General features: G+C 42.5%; 4 protein-coding genes across 4 annotated transcripts; 3 read left to right on the forward strand and 1 right to left on the reverse strand.

The window, feature by feature from the left end:
- The first annotated feature begins 1,783 nt into the window (after positions 1-1,783).
- On the forward strand, positions 1,784-3,169 carry LOC112460452 (vacuolar protein-sorting-associated protein 25). The gene is made up of 4 exons (XM_025025121.1): positions 1,784-1,887; positions 2,120-2,265; positions 2,510-2,728; positions 2,823-3,169. The coding sequence occupies exons 1-4, from the start codon at positions 1,826-1,828 to the stop codon at positions 2,933-2,935; spliced, it is 540 nt and encodes a 179-aa protein (XP_024880889.1). The 5' UTR covers positions 1,784-1,825; the 3' UTR covers positions 2,936-3,169.
- Positions 3,170-3,225: 56 nt separating this feature from the next.
- LOC112460453 (cyclin-dependent kinases regulatory subunit) lies at positions 3,226-5,490 on the reverse strand. The gene is made up of 3 exons (XM_025025122.1): positions 5,295-5,490; positions 4,333-4,460; positions 3,226-4,246 (listed from the first exon to the last, which is right to left on the reverse strand). The coding sequence occupies exons 1-3, from the start codon at positions 5,345-5,347 to the stop codon at positions 4,179-4,181; spliced, it is 249 nt and encodes an 82-aa protein (XP_024880890.1). The 5' UTR covers positions 5,348-5,490; the 3' UTR covers positions 3,226-4,178.
- A 304-nt stretch (positions 5,491-5,794) lies between these two features.
- Positions 5,795-17,183, forward strand: LOC112460454 (cactin). The gene is made up of 13 exons (XM_025025123.1): positions 5,795-6,138; positions 7,038-7,891; positions 7,973-8,149; positions 8,233-8,434; positions 8,545-9,043; positions 11,017-11,034; positions 11,113-11,597; positions 11,836-12,322; positions 13,255-13,371; positions 14,243-14,332; positions 14,395-14,607; positions 14,951-15,122; positions 16,304-17,183. The coding sequence occupies exons 1-13, from the start codon at positions 5,888-5,890 to the stop codon at positions 16,462-16,464; spliced, it is 3,726 nt and encodes a 1,241-aa protein (XP_024880891.1). The 5' UTR covers positions 5,795-5,887; the 3' UTR covers positions 16,465-17,183.
- A 348-nt stretch (positions 17,184-17,531) lies between these two features.
- LOC112460464 lies at positions 17,532-18,475 on the forward strand. The gene is made up of 2 exons (XM_025025137.1): positions 17,532-18,031; positions 18,309-18,475. Exons 1-2 carry the CDS (start codon positions 17,848-17,850, stop codon positions 18,473-18,475), a joined length of 351 nt encoding a protein of 116 aa, XP_024880905.1. The 5' UTR covers positions 17,532-17,847.
- The last annotated feature ends 13 nt before the right edge of the window (positions 18,476-18,488 follow it).

Below are 18,488 nucleotides of genomic sequence, written 5' to 3' on the forward strand. Positions count from 1 at the left end.
CTGGAAGCTTCATAAACCTTTGTGCAAAGCTATACAAGACGTGCTGCGAGACCACAGTATGGATAATCCCATTATAACTGTATTATCTTCGGGTGTAATTCTAGAGAATGAAAAAAAGAAGCTTTACTTTATGTTTTTATTATCGAACAAGTTGAGACGTCATCTGAATGCGGATGAGATACAAATGATCGATTTTCCAAGGGAGTGCCTGGTTTGCCACGAACAGAACGCTCAGTCGTTGAACGATTGTGAAAAGTGTGTTGCCAGCTTTTGTAGAAATCACGTAAACGGCACTGAGCACAAGAACATCTGCGCTCCCCTGGAACTACGTTTTCGTTCAGATTTATTAACTATAAGAGGAGAAGCCGGTTCTCCAGATATACGTCGTTACTTGCGACACGTTACCGACGAGGGTAAATTTCAGGACATGAAAGACTTTATGAACGCTTATTGGAATATTCCGACTGACTCGGAGATGTCACGCAATATCTTGATAGGCCAACACTCGGTACATCTGACACGTCCCTTGACGTTGTTTCATGCTATGCGATTATTGAACTATGTCCCAAAAAGCAAAGCTATAGTCATTCATGTTGTAGGTGCTGGTTTCCGGGAAGAATTCACCTTGATGGGGTGGCAAGTTTTGCCGCGTTTAATAGGGACCGCGATCTCAGTGACGATTATAATGGTCGGGCCGGGGTTAAAACTTAAAATTAATCTGGAATACGTTTGTATGTTGTCGGAGAACAAAAATTTGAAATTTGATTTTTACGATATGTTATACGAGAAGTATGTACGCAGCCCGTCATTCGTAAAACCGGACTTGGTTGTAGGATTTGACCAGATTATTCAGGTGCATGAACTTGGATTCAGTAAGGAAATCCCATATTTCCGGGCGCCGTCCATTAAGCTGATAGCGAAACAAAACTGTCCATTCATCTTAACTTGTTTTACACAGAAGTTTAAGACGGAGTTAGACAAAATAAACAGAATCTTAGGTAGAAAGATAAACTATCTGTATAGTGGAGAGAATCCATTTGCTAGTTTAACTCCGTTTAGAAACGTCGCGCCGGAGTATGTTTTTTACACTAATCAGTATATAGTTATTTACAGGAGTCTTTGTAACTAATGTAATTTAAGCGTGTAATTTAAGCGACCGATACAAATTAAAGGCTGTGTTTTGATGCTGGAGAAAACGTGTCGCGTGCGAAATGAAAAAGTACCCTAGTTAAATGGAATTTAACGTTAATTTAAAAATGCAACGGATGGGACGCAGAGAAAACTATGAACTACAACCGCGAATCGCTATGTGTCTTCACGAAACAAACTCAAAAAGATTAATCCGATACTCCGGAATATCAGTTTATATTTAAAATCTCAAAAATCATGGGGTCTATTATTTTTTATTTATATAGCCGATTGTGTTACATATCAGTTGAGCGTAATGGATAATTCTTTTATATAATGAATGAGATCCGATATTCCGGAATGTACGCTTATATTTGTAATCCCAAAAATCTTGGGGGGTTTTTTTTTTTTATTTATATAAGAGTCGATTATATCAGTCGAGCGTAATGGATTTTTGTTTAACTTAAAATGTTAATGCAATGATACCGTTTCTTTTAATTTTGTTTAATGAATAAAAGACTTTTTGTTAATCATTCGTAATGAAGACACGACTTTTCGTTGATTTTCTTTGTAATAAAATATATATATGAAGAATCTACTAAATGTTGCAATTATTTCTCCATCGATATTTCTGAGACGTCTGACGTGTGACAGTGACAGCTGCCTGTGAATAACCTGTGATAGTCCACGAGTGTCCATGACCAAAACAATGGCAGAGATCGAGTGGCCCTGGCAGTACAGCTTCCCCCCATTCTTTACGTGAGTATCGTTTCTAGGAGCATATATTCCAATGGGATTATTAAATTTACTACCAACAGTGTATATCCTGTGCCAGGATTAACAAAATTCAATAACTGTATCTCTGCAAAATACGTCTCGACAAAAGTTCGTAGGTTAGGAACGTAGGTTACGGGCAAGAGCGTATCTACAGATCTGGCAATTCGACAAGTATTCGAGATTTTATCTAACGACTACGCTTTATACATTGCAGGCTTCAGCCTCACGCGGATACGAGAGCTAAGCAGATAGCGGCCTGGAAAAGTTTGGTGCTCGAGTACTACCGCATCACGAAGCAGGCAGTTGTGGATGTGCGCGAGGTGCACACGAATCCTCTGTTTAATAACGCCAGCATTAATAGTATCCTTCCTACTCGTTGCACAAAATGACAATTATTCCGCTAATTTTGTCGTACACCCATATTTAATGCTCGTGTCCTGCTGTTCGTCAGTGTTCTCAGCGATTCACTTCCTTGTTGCAATTTACTAAAGTTTCCTCTTGATTATAATAGCTTATTATCGTAGTTTCCTAATATATAATGGTATATTAATTAGAATAGTTTATCTGTTATGCTGTTGAGAGCTCCTTAACAATGCGATAACAGGAAGATTGCCGTCCGAAGGTGTGCTGATGATACTGGAAGAATTAGGAAAATCGGGCAATGCGTCTCCGCTAGATAAGACCAAACAGAGATGGTTGGTTTATTGGCATACTTTAGAAGAATGGGGCGATATAATATATAATTATGCGCAGGAGAATGGCTTCATTGGCTCTGTGTGCACGTTTTTTGAACTGACGCAGGGGGAAGACACGACTGAGCAAGGTATATCGAATAATTTAGTTAAATCATTTGTCTGTCATTCGTGTCAGTCATATGGATAGTCGTTAAATAATTGTCGTATCTCGATCTGTTTTAGAATTCCACGGTCTGGATACGGAAGTGTTGATCAGATCACTGAGAACGCTGGAAGCTGCCAGAAAGGCAGAGATCATCTCGTTCGATGATAATCAAGGCGTTAAATTTTTCTAACGCGTAGGAAGTAATTGTCACTCGTCGAGAATTTCGCGAGTACAGTTACGTGTAAATTTATATTTAATTGCGTACTCGTTAAAATTTAATATATGCGTTTAGATGTACATTTTTATGAAATAAAAGTCTGTTCCTCTCTACACTGACGTACAGCGACAGTAATCCCAAAAATCTTGGGGGGTTTTTTTTTTATTTATATTAGAGTCGATTATATCAGTCGAGCGTAATGGATTTTTGTTTAACTTAAAATGTTAATGCAATGGGATTAAAGAAACTCTTAACATGGCTCATAAATGCAAACATTTATTCAACACAATATTGGTAATACATTTTTCCTTTTTCTTTTCTTACAAAAAAAAAGTAAACCAAAATCGCCCGGATGCTAAAGCTAACGCGAACGTGGGAAAGACCTGATGTATTTCGAGTATGAAATTAATGTAGCCAATATTATATAGCTTTTAAGATACATAAATCATATGCGGCACATAGGTTCACTCGAAACGGGGGAGAACATAAAAATCGCGACAGAAAAAAAGAAAATAAATGCAAGACTTCCCGTGCCAAAGTCAAGGTGCTAAAAAATCGAAACGAACGAATTACGTAGAACTTAAAATACGTTTACACTTCCCTCGTATAAATTTAAAAAATTTTCGCGTTAAATGTCAAACTTAAAAGGAAAACGATTATCCTAGGCGCCTTAAAATTTAAATTGAAAGGTTTTGGTTCCTACGAGAAGGCACTGTAATCACATGTTCTTATGAATTACTACGCTTCGGAATCACCAGTCTTTGGAAGCAACTAGAATATTTCATTTTATTTCGGAGCTAATATATATCGCGACGTATCTCTTAACTCTCGAGTTTTCCAATGCAAAGAGGAGAAAAGAATTAGAGAAGCTAAACTGAGATTAAGAACTAACATACTCTATAGACATATATACAGCATACTTGCTTGACATTTCTTTTACAAATGGCAATGCGAAGTAATTAGAAATAAACACGACCATGGACATACTATTCTGTGGACGTTCGTCGAAATATTTCTATACGATTGGCTCGCGATTTCTCCATTCTTTCACGCAGACTTTTATAAAGTGTATTTTTGTACGCAGGCGCACCATATCGGTCTTGCTAGCGAGACCGAGAGAGAATGAGAGACGCGGTGAGTGATCGTAAATATGTTCCACCATAAATATGAACATGATCTGAATTGTTATTTACAAGACGACGTAACTTGGCTGCATTCAATTCTCTTCCCCTCTCAGCTCCAGAGGCGTCGTTATTTTCCTCTTGAACAGCAGAATGTGTGGTTCTGAAATGTGATTCACAATTCGATTAAAAGATCTCCGCAACGAGTACTTACACGCAAAGTATACTAGGATGTCCTGTGGTACTTACCGGGCTCGTGAATCATGTAGTGCACCCATCCTTGACTTTGCTGGACTCCGATAGCTCTCCATTCCTGCTCGGACAGCAGATGAGTCCTCGGCACCAGTTTCACCATTTCTTTCGGCAAAACGACATGCCTGGGCAAAGAGAAGACAATAAAATAAGAATGAAAAGACAGAAAACTAAATTAATAAATACATCAGAAAAAAATTAGAAATATGTACAATAAGCTTGACTTCCGAATTTTTCAAGATCTTATGCGTACATAGTTGAGAAAAAGTGAAAAAGTTTTTAAGGAAATTCATAAACATGCGAAATCTCCATCTGAACGTACAAATCCCAGTTGATTAAGGAAAAGAATAGAAATTTAACCGAGCTCGACTTCTCGTTCAATTTTACACGTATAGATTTCAAAAATTGGCACAGTCAGGCATGGAAATAGCAGCTTCTAATTAACATTGTAACAATTCTATAATCGCGATGAATCGTCGTCGAATTTTTCTCTCATCCTTTTAGCTCGAAGAGAACGCGCATTGAAAATCATATCTCGGTAGCATGATTTATCCCTTTTTTCCTCACGCGTCCTTCCAACAGGAGAGCATTCGTCGCGGCCGTCGCGAGTGCTTCCTCGCCAGGAAAAGCAAAATGCCGCGCGTTACCGAGGTCCTGACCAAATGAGATTCGCAATCCGAAATAAAACGACGGTCTGGTTTCGGGAACCTTCGATCGGCCATTTAAAAGTTTCGATCCCGAAGAGCCGGCGAGACGAACGGCAACGAGGAGAGGGGAAAAAAGGGTCCGGATTAAGGGCGCAGAAATGCTCGACGGTGGGTAAAAGACGCCCGAGGAGAGACGTTCAACGTGGGAATTTGCACGGGGAGAGGGGACGCCATTACGTATCGCGGGGTCCCACGCGTCTCGGGCCAGGGGGGCCCCGGGGGCACTCTCTCACGCCGGGGACGATCGCCTACCTGTACTCGTACTTATCGTCGTAGTACTTGTCGGAGTAGTAGATGTGCGGCATCGCGTCCTTCGACTCCGTGGTGGCGTTTCTAGGCGGGAACAATGACCGATTTTGGAGACGCGCTGGGTCTCTTCGCCAGACGGGCACGGCGGGCACTCTCCGAGAAGGCCACCCTCGATCGCGTGCGTGCGTACGCTGTCTAATTTGAAAGTTCCAACGGATGTGCCGGCCGAGCGTGCGGAGTGGAGGCCGCGGGGACTGCGCGAGTCAAGAGGGGGGCCAGAGTCAACCCGGGGAGGAGCCGCCCACCCCCCCGCGTCATCGTCGATTTTTCGCGCGACGAGGTTAAAATCGCGCGAAGTGGACGGATCGACGAGGCGAAATCCCGCCGGCGGTTTTTCTGCTTCTTTTCTCGGTCTCCCCGACGTTGACTCGCGTCGTCCGGGATCAGCTGCGCCGACCGCGGCAAGATGGCGCGCGTCTGAGACGTTCGTCCGACATCCGGCTCTTCCCCCCTCGGGGAGAAAGTGAGGTTAGGTGCCGCAGGGTTGACGATTTATTTACTTATCTGTCTTTCTTTTTCGCTGATGCCTTGACGCGATGGAGAAGCATTCGCGCGACCACAGTAAACACAGATCGAGGAAGGTGCGCGACGATGATCGCAGGGGCGAGGACCGAACGTCGCGAGGGACGCGCGAGAGGATCCGCGATCGCGCGGAGCACCGGTCGAGTGGCTCGAAATCCAGACGCGAAAGCTCGGCGAGGTCCAGCGAGAGGCGCAAGAAGTCGAGGGACGACTCCCGCTCGCGTCGCGAGTCGCGCAAGTCTTCCAAGCATAAGAGCCGAAAGAGGTGGGTCTCTTCTGTAAATTCTGCAAATCATCCCAGATAGCACAAACCTAGTCTTATAAACATTCTACAAATATCCTTTAGTGATAGATAGATTTTATTTAACTTCAGCTACAAAGCCGAGTGGACTTGGTTTACAATTTACCTCAATACATTCATAAATAAGGCTTGTCTTTTTAGCTGAACTTCTTGCACGGTTCGTCTTTCCTCTTTTCACATTGGAGAGAAAAAGAGATAAGATAAACTATGCGAGATGCTCAGCTAAAAAGAACAGGCCTATAGCTTCAATACTCACAGTGCGCTATCATTAACATTATCCTAATCGTCATTCCATACATTTTCAATATTTCTTCTTAATTGTGTTCTTCAACCACATAGAATAAATGACATCATGCTTTGTCTACAAAATAACATCTCTCATTCTAAAATCATTCATGTAAATCTTATCTCCTAATCTCCATATTCTCCTAGCTGCAATTCTATTTTCCTACATAATTCCTTTATATAATCCTTACTATTCCATGACCTACCATAAAACTCAAAGCCTAATTCCATGTAATTAAATTTCTGTCCCTCTTCTATATTTTACCTACCATTATCTTATCTCTATCTTTACCTTGTAAATAGTCTTCAGTAAATATTTGAATATTCTAATAAAATGGAAAAAAAACTATGATCAATGAATCCACATAGAACTTCAAAATAAGATCATTCTAAGTACAACTCAAAGTACACTGTTCTAAGCAGATTTACAAAATATTCTTTTAGATTCACAGATGATATTCTTACAGAATATCCTCAAAATAGTACATTTGATGTTAAATAGAATAGTCAGACTATATTATGCTATCTGGGATCTTTCAAAGTTGTATCTCCGAGTTCAGTATATTATTTTTACTTAGGGAGTCATCCTCATCGTCGTCGTCCTCGACCTCGTCTGACTCGAGCAGGTCCAGCAACGGTTCGTCCACAGACTCGTCCTCGGACTCCACGAAATTGCTGGAGAAACTGCAGAAGCAACGGCAGAAGCAGACGGAGGAGCGTAAACGTCAGAAGGAATTGATGAAGGCGACGGAGACCCCGGAGGAAAAGCGTTTGCGCCGCCTGAAAAAGAAAGAAGCCAAGGAACGCAAGCGTAAGGAGAGAATGGGCTGGGACAACGACTACTTGCACTACACGAATACAGATAATCCGTTCGGAGATGGCAACATCCTGTCTACCTTTGTATGGTCAAAGAAGCTGGGAAAGGAGGGCCTGCTCGGCGTGGGCAGAGAGGCACTGGAGATTCGTAACAGGCACAAGCAGGAGGAGAACAAGCGGGAATTGGAGAAGGTGAAGAAAAGGAGGCAGGAAAGAGAGCTGGAGCGGCAGCAGAGGGAGGAGGAGATGACCATGTTGCAGCGAGGCAAGGAGGCCGCCCAGTTGGAGCAATGGGCTCGGCAGGAGGATCAGTTTCACCTCGAGCAAGCCAGACTGAGATCCCGCATCAGGATCCAGGACGGCCGTGCGAAACCTATCGATCTTCTCGCAAAATACATCAGCGCGGAGGAAGAGGTCGACGCGGTGGAGATGCACGAGCCGTACACGTACTTGCGAGGTCTGCACGTGAAGGACTTGGAGGACCTTATAGAGGACATAAAGGTTTACAAGGAACTCGAGAGGGGCAAGAACTTAGATTACTGGAACGATATAACGGTAATCGTGGAAGACGAATTACACAAACTCAGGAAGTTGGAACGAACGGAATACGAAGTTGGTGAGATTCTTTTTTTTTTCCTCTCCCCTATTTTTTATTGTTCTTGTTTGCTCGCTTCACTCGCATCATCTCTTTTTTTAGCTGTTGGCAGAAGAGAAGGGATTCATGAATCTGTCGCCAAAGATGTCACGGCCATTTTTAAGGGTAAAACCGCGACGCAGTTGGAAGCCTTGCAATTGCAAATTCAGAGGAAAATTACAGGGAAGCCAGAAGGCGTCGATATCGGATATTGGGAAAGCCTTTTGTCTCAGTTAAAAGGTAAGATACGATAAATAATGTATTTGAAAACTATAAATAATGATACATCCGATTCATATTAACAATAAGTTTTAAATATGCAGCCCACATGGCGAGGGCGCGGCTCAGAGATCGGCATCAAGAAAACTTGCGTAAAAAGTTGGAAGTTCTGATTGCCGAGCAAGGAGTGGCTAGAGCGGAAAACGAGGCCGAAGGCTCACAGTCGCAGGAAAACGAGTCAACTGTAAAGCAAGGTGAACCTTCATCCAGCACAGCTGTCGAGAAGGACGAAAATAGTCATTCTGAGTGAGTATTCTCTCCCGTGTTATCTGTTTTTTTTTATACATCGAAATTTGAGTCTATCTCATCTTTGTTGGTAGTAATAAGAAAATACGTAATCGTGCCATACGTTTCAGCGATGATCGAGAAGAGACAAACGCCGCCAACGATCTATTGTCCGAATCCTTTCGCGAGTACGAAACGGGCGGCTACTCGCCCACTTATATGTCTTACTCGCAACTCGAACCGGGCACGTTCATCACGCAGGAGGAGGAGGACAGTCAGCGATTGGAGTACGCGAGGCAGCAGGTCCTCAGCACCGGCAGGAAGATTCAGAATGTGCTGACGAGTGAGGAGCAGGCTATGCACCGGGAGGCGCGCAAGGGCATGGGCTCGGACGAGGCGCAGTTCAGCGTCGAGTCGTCGCTGGAGGCGCAGATCTATCTGTGGTCCGATAAATATCGGCCGCGTAAACCGCGCTACTTCAACCGCGTGCACACCGGCTTCGAGTGGAACAAGTACAATCAGACGCACTACGACATGGACAATCCGCCGCCGAAGATCGTGCAGGGCTACAAATTCAACATCTTCTATCCGGACCTCATCGACAAGAATACCACGCCGGAATATTTCCTTGTAAGATATACATTGCTCTCCGAGTTGCAAATTATGGTAATGAGATTTCAATCTTTTAATCTCGATAAATAATTCTCGATTCCGTCTTTGATTTTCAGACACCCTGCGCCGACAACAAAGATTTCGCTCTCCTGCGATTTCACGCGGGACCGCCTTACGAGGACATCGCGTTCAAAATTGTCAATCGAGAATGGGAGTACTCGTACAAGCGTGGATTTAGGTGTCAGTTTCACAACAACATTTTCCAGCTGTGGTTTCACTTCAAGAGATATAGATACCGCCGTTAACGCATGTACATATCTTTACATAACATATATAATTTTATGGACGACTTGTATATATATCGTATCGTTCCATTGTACAATACGTGAGCGAATTTTTTAGTATTATATTTATATTTAAAAAAAAAGAATAAAAAAGTCTCGTGATACGAAGCGGCTCTGTGTTGACAAAATAATGCGTAATTTGCAGCTGCCCATATCGTTTATCGCTCGCTCGTTTCGAACGACTTCCGCGCGATGACGAGAACACGCAGTACACGCCGGGCGCGGTATAGTCAGCGGTTTTAAACGGCGGTCGTTGGATCGATTTTTCCTCTGCCACCTGTGTACTGTCACACAGTCGACCGCACACCCATACATGTAGAAAGGTAAAAGCGGGGCTAATGGCAAGGTGAAGCCGAGCTCGCAGTACGCCGCGTAATTCGATGGCAAGGAGCTGCGCGTCGTCGGGAACCTCCGCTTCCGCTCGCGCTCACGCACAATTAAAAATAAATGATCGCGTGGACTGCGTACCGACGACCGCGGCCCGTTATCTACGTGTTCGTGTTTGCATTTGCACGTGCGATTTTCTAAAACAAAGGATAGCGGACGCGCCCGCATTTTTATTTCGGGCGGTGTAAATTATCTCAGCGCTGTCTGATCCCTTTCATACTATAATTATAATTGATCAGATTTCCTGTGCCACTCATTTGGATCGTAACATAGGCATCGTACGGATACCTACCACCTGTTCATCGGACGGGAAAAACGCTACACGTTCGTGACGTCAATCGGATAAACTCGCATTCGAAGAAAAGCGACGACCGTTCGTGTATGTGTGGGAAGCGTAAAGCGAAATTTAGTAGGCGTCGAGAAACGTTCCCTTTCCGGCACGAAAGCTCTCCGAGACGTCGCTGATACGGCAAATTACAGAACGAAGTTTTTACTTCTAAAACAATGAAATTGAAGCGCTGAACTTTGAAGTTTGACTCTTTAATCGCTTTCGTCTGGTATATCGATGTAAAAAGCGTCGGGAGTGAACGGATGCGTTCGCGGAAGAAAATCTATCGTCGGCGGAAAATACGATAATGCTCGTATCGCGATAAGAGCAGCTCGCGAACTTTTGTACCCGTGATTTGTGAGGAAATCACGATATCGATAAAATCACCATGAAGTGGAAGAGAGGACCGTGCGAGTTTCTGTCACAGAAAACGTTCCTCATAATAAAGGATGACTTGGATATTTCGAAAGGTAATGCTTATTAATATTTCACCGTGCCAAAAATTTTCTTTCTAATTTAATCCTGAAACGGAACATTATATCGATTCAAAAACAATTAGTCACCGATTTCTTTTTTTGTGACTGATCATTTTCGAAATGTGTGATAACGACATGGTAACCCGTTGAAAGCTATCATCACATTTTTGGAATAAAATCTTATCGCGAATAAAAATGATTGTAATAATTGGTCTTCTTTTTTAAATCTTCAATACTTATCCCTGGTATTCTTCAATAATTACTTTCAGTTTTCAGATCTTAATTCTTAACTATCTGATAATCACAGTATTAATCTGAGGTATTTAAAAAATCAAAAAGCGTGTATTGAAATTTCTTGTAACTATTATATGGCTTTCAATGGGTTAACTAATCTACATTCGCGTCGACGCTTCCTATCAACGACGGATTGTCTTCGTCTAAATAGGGGCGACCAAGACAACAGACGGCAAAAAGGCAGCGACGAAAAATGCGACGCACACCGGCACCTGGCCGCCAAAGGTGAAGCGCGTGCAGATTTTCTGCGGGGACGAGCCGGAGAGGCCGAAGACGGCGAATCTCGCGAAGCCGAGTGTGCTGGACCCCGCGCTTGTGGATAAGCTCGACATGTCGTTGCTCAGTAAGGAATTGCTCAGCGACTCGATGACGCGTTTCCATCGGTTGTCCACGAACGGCAAGCCGGTCAGTGGGGGCACGACATCGTCGTCGTCATCGTCGTCCCTCTCATTGCTGTTGCCGTCACCGCCGTCAGCAACACGACGACGCCAGAGCGCCGCCGTCAACGTCGCGACGACCACCACCTGGTTGTCTCGCGACGACGTCCCAGTGCGTCGTAAGCGACGGAGCATCGAGCAGATTTACGAGCCGCGGGTCGCAAAGGGCCAAATGGAGGAGATCGACGGGTCGCGATCGCCCGCTGGAAGTCAGAAGACTACGTCGCCCGCCGCCACCGCGATGCAGGAGCATGCGTCCATCAAACGAAACTCCGACATGAAAAGGCTCGACGATAACAATAATAAGTTAGTAGTATTTAAATTGTAATCGCGGATTAATGGAGTTAATAATATTCTTCTTTAAATTATTAAAAAAATATCAAATGTTTATACCTAAAAGATTTATTTTAAATTTTGAAAGTCTTGCATTTTATCTTTGAAAAGTAATTACAGCATCATTTAAGGATCATGATTACTTATTCCTCTCATTTTCACAAACAACTGTTTTATTCTATACTTACATATTTTAAATTCATGTAATTAGAAACAGTCCTCCCAAAGTGCTATCGACGGTGAAGAAGAAGAACTCGAGATCCGGTTTATCGAGTGACCTGGAAATATTTACCGCCACGTCGGCGAAAAGCCTTGCCCCGGAGCCTTGCAAGACCTGCGGACGTCCGGATCAGCCGGAGAGATTCCACAGTCACCCGAAGGGCAGTCAGAAAATCAAGGATATCCCAGCGACGACGACGAAACCGAAACCCGTTGTGCCACCGCCACCGGTACCAAAGTCCATCCAGAAGCCGGTAGCGTTAAACTTCCGTAGCGACCGGAACAAGAATAAATTAGATGACGTCGAAACAAAGTCGAGTCCGGTCGTCCCTCAGGATCTTCCCTCTCAGGATCCGGATCAGCAAGACAGATCGTCGTCCGCGCGGATGAAGCGAGGGCGCAAAACCATCACGTGCTACGTATGCAGTCGGGAATTCGGCACCGCCAGTTATCCCATACACGAGCCTAAGTGCATGGAGGTAAAGGTGGCCACGACATTGTCCGTACGCCCTATAGCCCTAAAACATAATAATTAATATAATTATCGCTGACATAGTACGATCCATCTTCTACTTCGAATCACTTGTACGCGCCTAAAAATAGATTGAAGCCTAAAATTAGGGTGGCATGCAACTGGCATTTTGAAGAGAGAGGTCGTGGAGTAACCGATAAATTCCTCTCCCCATTTCGTCGCGGAAGCAACAGAAGGTTTATAATATAACTCTGCAACAGTAGCGCGCATGTAATAAGTCAAGGCCCTTTCGCCAAGATCGATGGTGGTATAACGTCGCATTGCATGTACCATTAAGCTCGATATCAGATGCATTCGCGTGTAACCGATGTGTCATAGTTGAGAGCTATAGCTGGTTGAGAGGCAGCGATCGGTTGCGGCAATTTGTACGCTTTATACGGGGTGTCTTCGAGCGGCCGCGTTTTTTTTCCCGTAACGATGGATTATTTAATGAAATACTCTATATCCCGCGTTTGCTCGCGCAAGCCTAGCGCCGAACGTGACGCTACCCGATTCTTATCATCTCGCTTTTCACATCGCGATTTTCGCGATCGATAAGTAAAATTCCCATTTGCACGCCGTCACCTTTATCTATATATGAATAGTATGCATATTTTCAATCGACAAACATTACAGCAAATTACAGTTGCATACCACTGCAGTAATGTGTTGCAATATAAAATCGATACAATAGTTGCACGTTGTATATCAAGAGAAGTCGCGTACAAATTTGTTGGAAAGTTCTTAGCAGAGAAGAGAGTTCTTCAAGAATTTTTAAATAACGATAAAATTATCTGATCTGTTTTTATTCGCAAAATAACTATTATGTTATATATTTATTTATAATAATTCTGTACTATATCGTTTATATGTTTACTCAAGCGAGCATCTTTATTACAGAAATGGGAACGCGAGAATAACATGCTGCCTCCGTCTCAAAGACGACCCAGGCCGCAAAGACCCGCGGTTAGCATCGAGCACAACGATTGGAACGCAGCCGCATGGGAGCAAAGTCAGGTAGATCCTTCGTTGCAATTTTAATTAATATTGCCGCGTTAACGGTTAACGGATATATCATGAAGCAGTCGTTCGTACGAAATGCGTCGTTTCCACTTGAGCGAACATTGCTGTTTGCGCTTCGTTAATTTTGTCGGACGACGATGCAATCCTTTTGTCGATGATGCAAGACTCAATTATAGAATGCACATGTGGGGCTCTAGGAGCGCCCGGAAAGATGTACCTGGTGAATCAAACACGAAAAGAATTCGCTTCTGTAAAATTGGATGTCTTACTCTCGAAATTGGAGAAAGAAAATTAATAAATCCGAATTTACATTTTGAAAAATTCCTCGCGAGTTTATCTAGAATCGAGTTATAAGTTTCAATAAGAATACGTATCGCGTGCGCAGTCTACGAGGATTTCGTGTTTTTCACGAGTGCGTGATTCCAACGTCGAATATTAAAGACTGCTCTTTAACATCTCATATGCATACGACTCGCACGAGCGCATATCAAATGAAGACTGCGCGTTGTGTAGGGAGGGTCTCCGACGATTAACTACCATTTGCGTAAAAAGTCAGAATCGTTCGTCATATACCGAATGATAGATTGGTGATTTTAATACTCTGTGATTACCAGCGATTTCAACATTTACACATGAGCAAACACCGATTCAGAGATGGCCTGGATAAAGACTTTTTTTAAACAAATAATCTTTCTCAGGCCACTTTGCAATTATTAATTAAATCACTGTCCTTATCAGTGCGATAATTAACTTGTTAATATATTTCTGTATAAAACATACGATTCTCTTGATATAATTAAATGCGAATATACACATTTTCTTTTCTCTGTAGTTAAATAAAAATAGAACCTGGATTTTCTTTTAGGAGCAATTAGTTCCGTGTGCAAAGTGTGGAAGGACGTTTTTGCCGGAACGATTGCCGGTCCACGAGAGAAGCTGCAAAGCCACGCCGAAGGTATTAAACTCATTCAGTTCCTTTGGCATTATATATTTTCCACGTGTCGTCTGTTCTTCTAGAATAACGAACGACTGGCCACGACAGCAATCGTGCGTAATGGGCCGCCTACTGTTCCTTGTCGCGTTTGCGGTCGAAAATTCGGCACCAGGAGCATCAAGATCCACGAGCCTCAGTGCAACAGGCGATGGCAAGCGCAGAGTCAGCAGGAAGATCAAGCCCTCTACAAACAGAAATCAGCCGATAGTGGACAGGAAAAATCGTCGATGTATCCGGTGAGTTCTAAAGGACACGGAAAACATACGCGCTTTAATTTCTGAACTCGTGTTACTATATAATTTTTGTGCGAATAAATGTTTCCCCTTTGCAGCCAGCCTTTTTAATATTCCGTGACATTTACAACAAAAGTTCTGAATTTCTATAACGTTCTATAAACGTTCTCTTTGTTATGTGCAAAATAAAGCACTTTTACATCGGATTGTCATATGTGAGACAAAGTAGTTTGCTATAACGACTAGAATAAAAGAATAAGGGTAGAGTTCTTCAAACTCTACCCTTATAGCAAGGCTTATAACAAGAGAAATAAGGAGACGCGTGTATAAAACTGCTTGATTTTAGGATTTACCGCAAAAGAAAACAGTTACGTGTTATATTTGTGGCCGAGATTTCGGATCCTCCAGTATCGCCATTCACGAGCCCCAGTGCTTGAAGAAGTGGCATGCCGAGAATGACAAGCTGTCGCCGGCTCGAAGAAGAAAGGAGCCGCAAAAACCCGACATTATATACATACGTAAGTCAACGTTCTCGTTTCCATAATACTTATACGCGCGTGTATGCGTAAATGTAACGCGGAAATAAAAAAAATATCGGAAACATTAACAATATACTTAGAAGAAAAGTTTAATATGTTAGTTAAAGTGTTTAATATGCTAAAGTTATGTTATGTTCATTTCTATTAATGCAAGTTAATTTTAATCTCGGTTTAACTTACTTTTTATCTTTTCTTATTGTTAGTTCTGTAAATTAGAAGAAGATAAAAAGTCAATTAAATCGAGATTAAAGTTAATCTACGTTGGTAGAAATAAACATAAGAGTTAGAAAAAGATAAAAGGTAAGTTAAACCGAGATTAAAGTTAATCTACATTGGTATAAATGGACGTTAAAGTTGTTATTAAATATTTAATCATATTGCAATTTCTATCTTTTAATTTGACAAATTTTACTTCTTTTCTCCGCGCTTTTCTTTTGCCGAGCGCAAAAACAATCTCAAAAGCACCTAATGCATACTGCTCAGAATTGATTTTTTTCGGAGCTCATGCATGTCTCTTTGATATGCAATACACATTTGCCCTTTTCGCGCCTATTCCTGTCTCTCACCTTGAAGTTCATTCTGAATCACGGTCAAGAGTACTACGAAGTGAATCCATTGGGCCGAAGCGATTACACGCTCATGTATAATATATGAATTCATAATGTTCATCGTGTCCTGTCATAGAATGGAAGTGGGTGTAGTCTTGATTAATTATACATGCGTCGCAGATGTATTCTCGATTGGGAGTGCCGCCTACAGATCGATAATTGCTTGACAGAACGGGACGAAAATCTTTTGTCTCACGTTTTACATATAGGCTGTGCTCCAAAATTCACTGCCAGCGCTGAAAATTTATAGTACACGTTACGTATACTATAGATTTCCAGCGCTGGCAGTGAATTTTGGAACATAGCCATAGGACTAAAATCGTAAAGAATTTAAATCCAAACATCGCCGTGAACTAGAATTAACGGCGAATCTTAAATTTAAATTCTAGAGCTGCCTTAATAGTGAAATAGTGGCGAGATTATCGATTTAAAACAAGACAAGGAAATTGTATACAAACCGATTTAAGAATCGATTAAGAACCACAGGCTCTTAAAGCTTCCCCTACGCTTTTCAAGGTACGATACAGTCGGCAATGACTTGACTGTTCGCAGAGGATCCTCAAACGGGAAGCATGGTGGTCGACCAGACGGCGACGGTGGAGGCCAACTGGATGACGCATCTGAGCCAGCTGGTGCCCTGCAAGCGTTGCGGAAGGACCTTTAATCCCGATCGTGTGAACATTCACGAGAAAAGCTGCAAAGGAAGCCGTTAATGAGTCCATTGGTTCTCTATCATCCTGTCGTCAGAATATGTTATACTAATCAAGTATTGCTTATACTTTCTAGAAGTGATCCGTTTGTTTTTATATGGCCGGATATCGAATAACACCGATTGTGTAACATATATATATATAGGTAGCGTATTCATATGCGGCGTTCGGAATTTTTTACTTAAAACTCGCTTCTATGTAGATTAACTTTATTAATTACCGATGGCATATATTGATTATGTAATTCGCGATTAGCGATTTTCTATTTCGAGTAAACGTTCGGACTGTAAAAGTGAGGGATAAAATCCAACACACGGCACCCGACGTGCACCTTCGCGTGAACGCACGAATGTTGTTAGACGTTACGGATCAGTGCATATATAATTATAACGCAATTTAAGTTTAATTAATTACTCAAATAAATGATCAGCTTATTGTGTATACGTGTCCCGGAGTTGTCGTCACTCTGGTTCACGGATCGTCTCGTCGGTATATCGATCCTGGATCTGTTTCTTTTGCAGCAATGTTGCGTCGTATAATTTTGTACCTAAAACGAAATACAATTAAACAACGAAGAAAGGGGAATTATGAAAAGTACAAAGAGTTCGGCTACAAAGAGCAAACGTCTTAGCGGGAAAACTCAATGTCGAGCGATATAACGTCTTTGTAATTGACTCGAACGAGAAAGTTTTATAAAATAAAGTCCATTTAAAGGAGCAAAACTCACGGAGTAAATCTTGTTACTTCTCGCCATCTCTCTCTTATCATTCTTTTCCAGCCGCGAAGACAATAGAAGTGTGCAAATGGAATTATCGGGGGAAGTATATCAGTGTACAACATCAAGATCAAACCACTCATTTTTTAAATCCGTGCGACAACCAATTATGCGATCTCTCGAACCTATCGAAGATGTTTAATGTCCGCAGATGGCGGCAGGTCGGCAGGTGTCGAGTGCCGGAGTGCCGGAAAAGCAGCAGCAGATTGTACTGATTGGCTATAAAATAGAGAAGTTCTCGAGTTCCTAGAACTTCTCTATTTTGTAGCCAATCAGTACGATCTGCTGCTGCTTTTCACTGCCCATGAAATTTCATAAGGCCACGTGCTTGTGCTTGTGACTGCACGAAGAACATCCCCTGACCCCTCCCCTTCACCAGAACCACCCGCCCGCCATGCGGTTAAAGCGTGGAGCACCCAGAGCACACACTTCTGCAAGTTCTGCATAACGCATAAAACGTTCGTGTCCGTTGCAGAAACGGGATAACGTTTATTAACTGAAACGCAAACGTGGTGCCTGTTCAGAGAAATTCAACACCTCAACCTTGGAATCTGAAAACGTCGGTTGTAGAGCTCGACTGATCCAATCGTCGAAGAAATTATCCGATCGACATGGAAGCGGTCGAGGAGAGCGAGCCCAACGTTCTTCGCGAGATCGCGAGTGAGGAGGAGCTAGCGCAAATCCCGAGAGAATTAACGAGGAAAATCAATGCCCATTTTAATGCAAAGTTCGAGGAGTTTATAACCGCGGCGGTTATAACTAAGGCGGTTTTCGAGACCAGCCGAAAATGGTTGGGTAAGCTGGACGCGCCGTTTTGAATTTTTAACAGCTTCGAATATTTGAGGGACGCTCGTTTTATTTACATACTTCTGAAATGCCGGCGCTTTTTATGTACCTTGCTCGAATTTAGGTTTCTTCTAACAATACTTTCGTTATTTACTCAAGACTCAATGTAAACTTCTTTATAGTCTCAAACATCGAAAGTCATAATTCATGGCCAAAATTTATCTTAAAATAAAGAATTTTGCATAAATGGAAGGCCGAGAACTTTATATCGTATGTTGACTTACAGAGCAAAATTTAGAGACGGCGCAGAAGGAACTTGCAGAGCAGAAGTTGGATCTTGACGAGTGTAGAGGGAAGTTGGAGCTAGCGGAAAAGAGCAATACAGAAGTATGTAGCAATCTTGAGGAAGTGAAAATTGAAGTGCACGGATTACAGGAATCTGTCAAACGGTAATGTCACGTTCTTA

Source organism: Temnothorax curvispinosus, unplaced genomic scaffold (assembly GCF_003070985.1).
Source record: "Temnothorax curvispinosus isolate PA1 unplaced genomic scaffold, ASM307098v1 QBEX01010576.1, whole genome shotgun sequence".
Classification (NCBI taxonomy): domain Eukaryota; kingdom Metazoa; phylum Arthropoda; class Insecta; order Hymenoptera; family Formicidae; genus Temnothorax; species Temnothorax curvispinosus.

Coding starts and splice junctions, on each gene's coding strand:
- LOC112460454 (XM_025025123.1), top strand. CDS start 5,888: ATGGAGAAGCATTCGCGCGACCACAGTAAACACAGATCGAGGAAGGTG. Junction 12,323..13,254: donor ACGAGCCTAAGTGCATGGAG/GTAAAGGTGGCC, acceptor TCTTTATTACAG/AAATGGGAACGCGAGAATAA. Junction 14,608..14,950: donor AAAAATCGTCGATGTATCCG/GTGAGTTCTAAA, acceptor GCTTGATTTTAG/GATTTACCGCAAAAGAAAAC.
- LOC112460453 (XM_025025122.1), bottom strand. CDS start 5,347: ATGCCGCACATCTACTACTCCGACAAGTACTACGACGATAAGTACGAG. Junction 4,461..5,294: donor GACGATAAGTACGAGTACAG/GTAGGCGATCGT, acceptor CTCTTTGCCCAG/GCATGTCGTTTTGCCGAAAG. Junction 4,247..4,332: donor CTACATGATTCACGAGCCCG/GTAAGTACCACA, acceptor ATCACATTTCAG/AACCACACATTCTGCTGTTC.
- LOC112460452 (XM_025025121.1), top strand. CDS start 1,826: ATGACCAAAACAATGGCAGAGATCGAGTGGCCCTGGCAGTACAGCTTC. Junction 2,266..2,509: donor TAATAACGCCAGCATTAATA/GTATCCTTCCTA, acceptor ATGCGATAACAG/GAAGATTGCCGTCCGAAGGT. Junction 2,729..2,822: donor GGAAGACACGACTGAGCAAG/GTATATCGAATA, acceptor GATCTGTTTTAG/AATTCCACGGTCTGGATACG.
- LOC112460464 (XM_025025137.1), top strand. CDS start 17,848: ATGGAAGCGGTCGAGGAGAGCGAGCCCAACGTTCTTCGCGAGATCGCG. Junction 18,032..18,308: donor GACCAGCCGAAAATGGTTGG/GTAAGCTGGACG, acceptor GTTGACTTACAG/AGCAAAATTTAGAGACGGCG.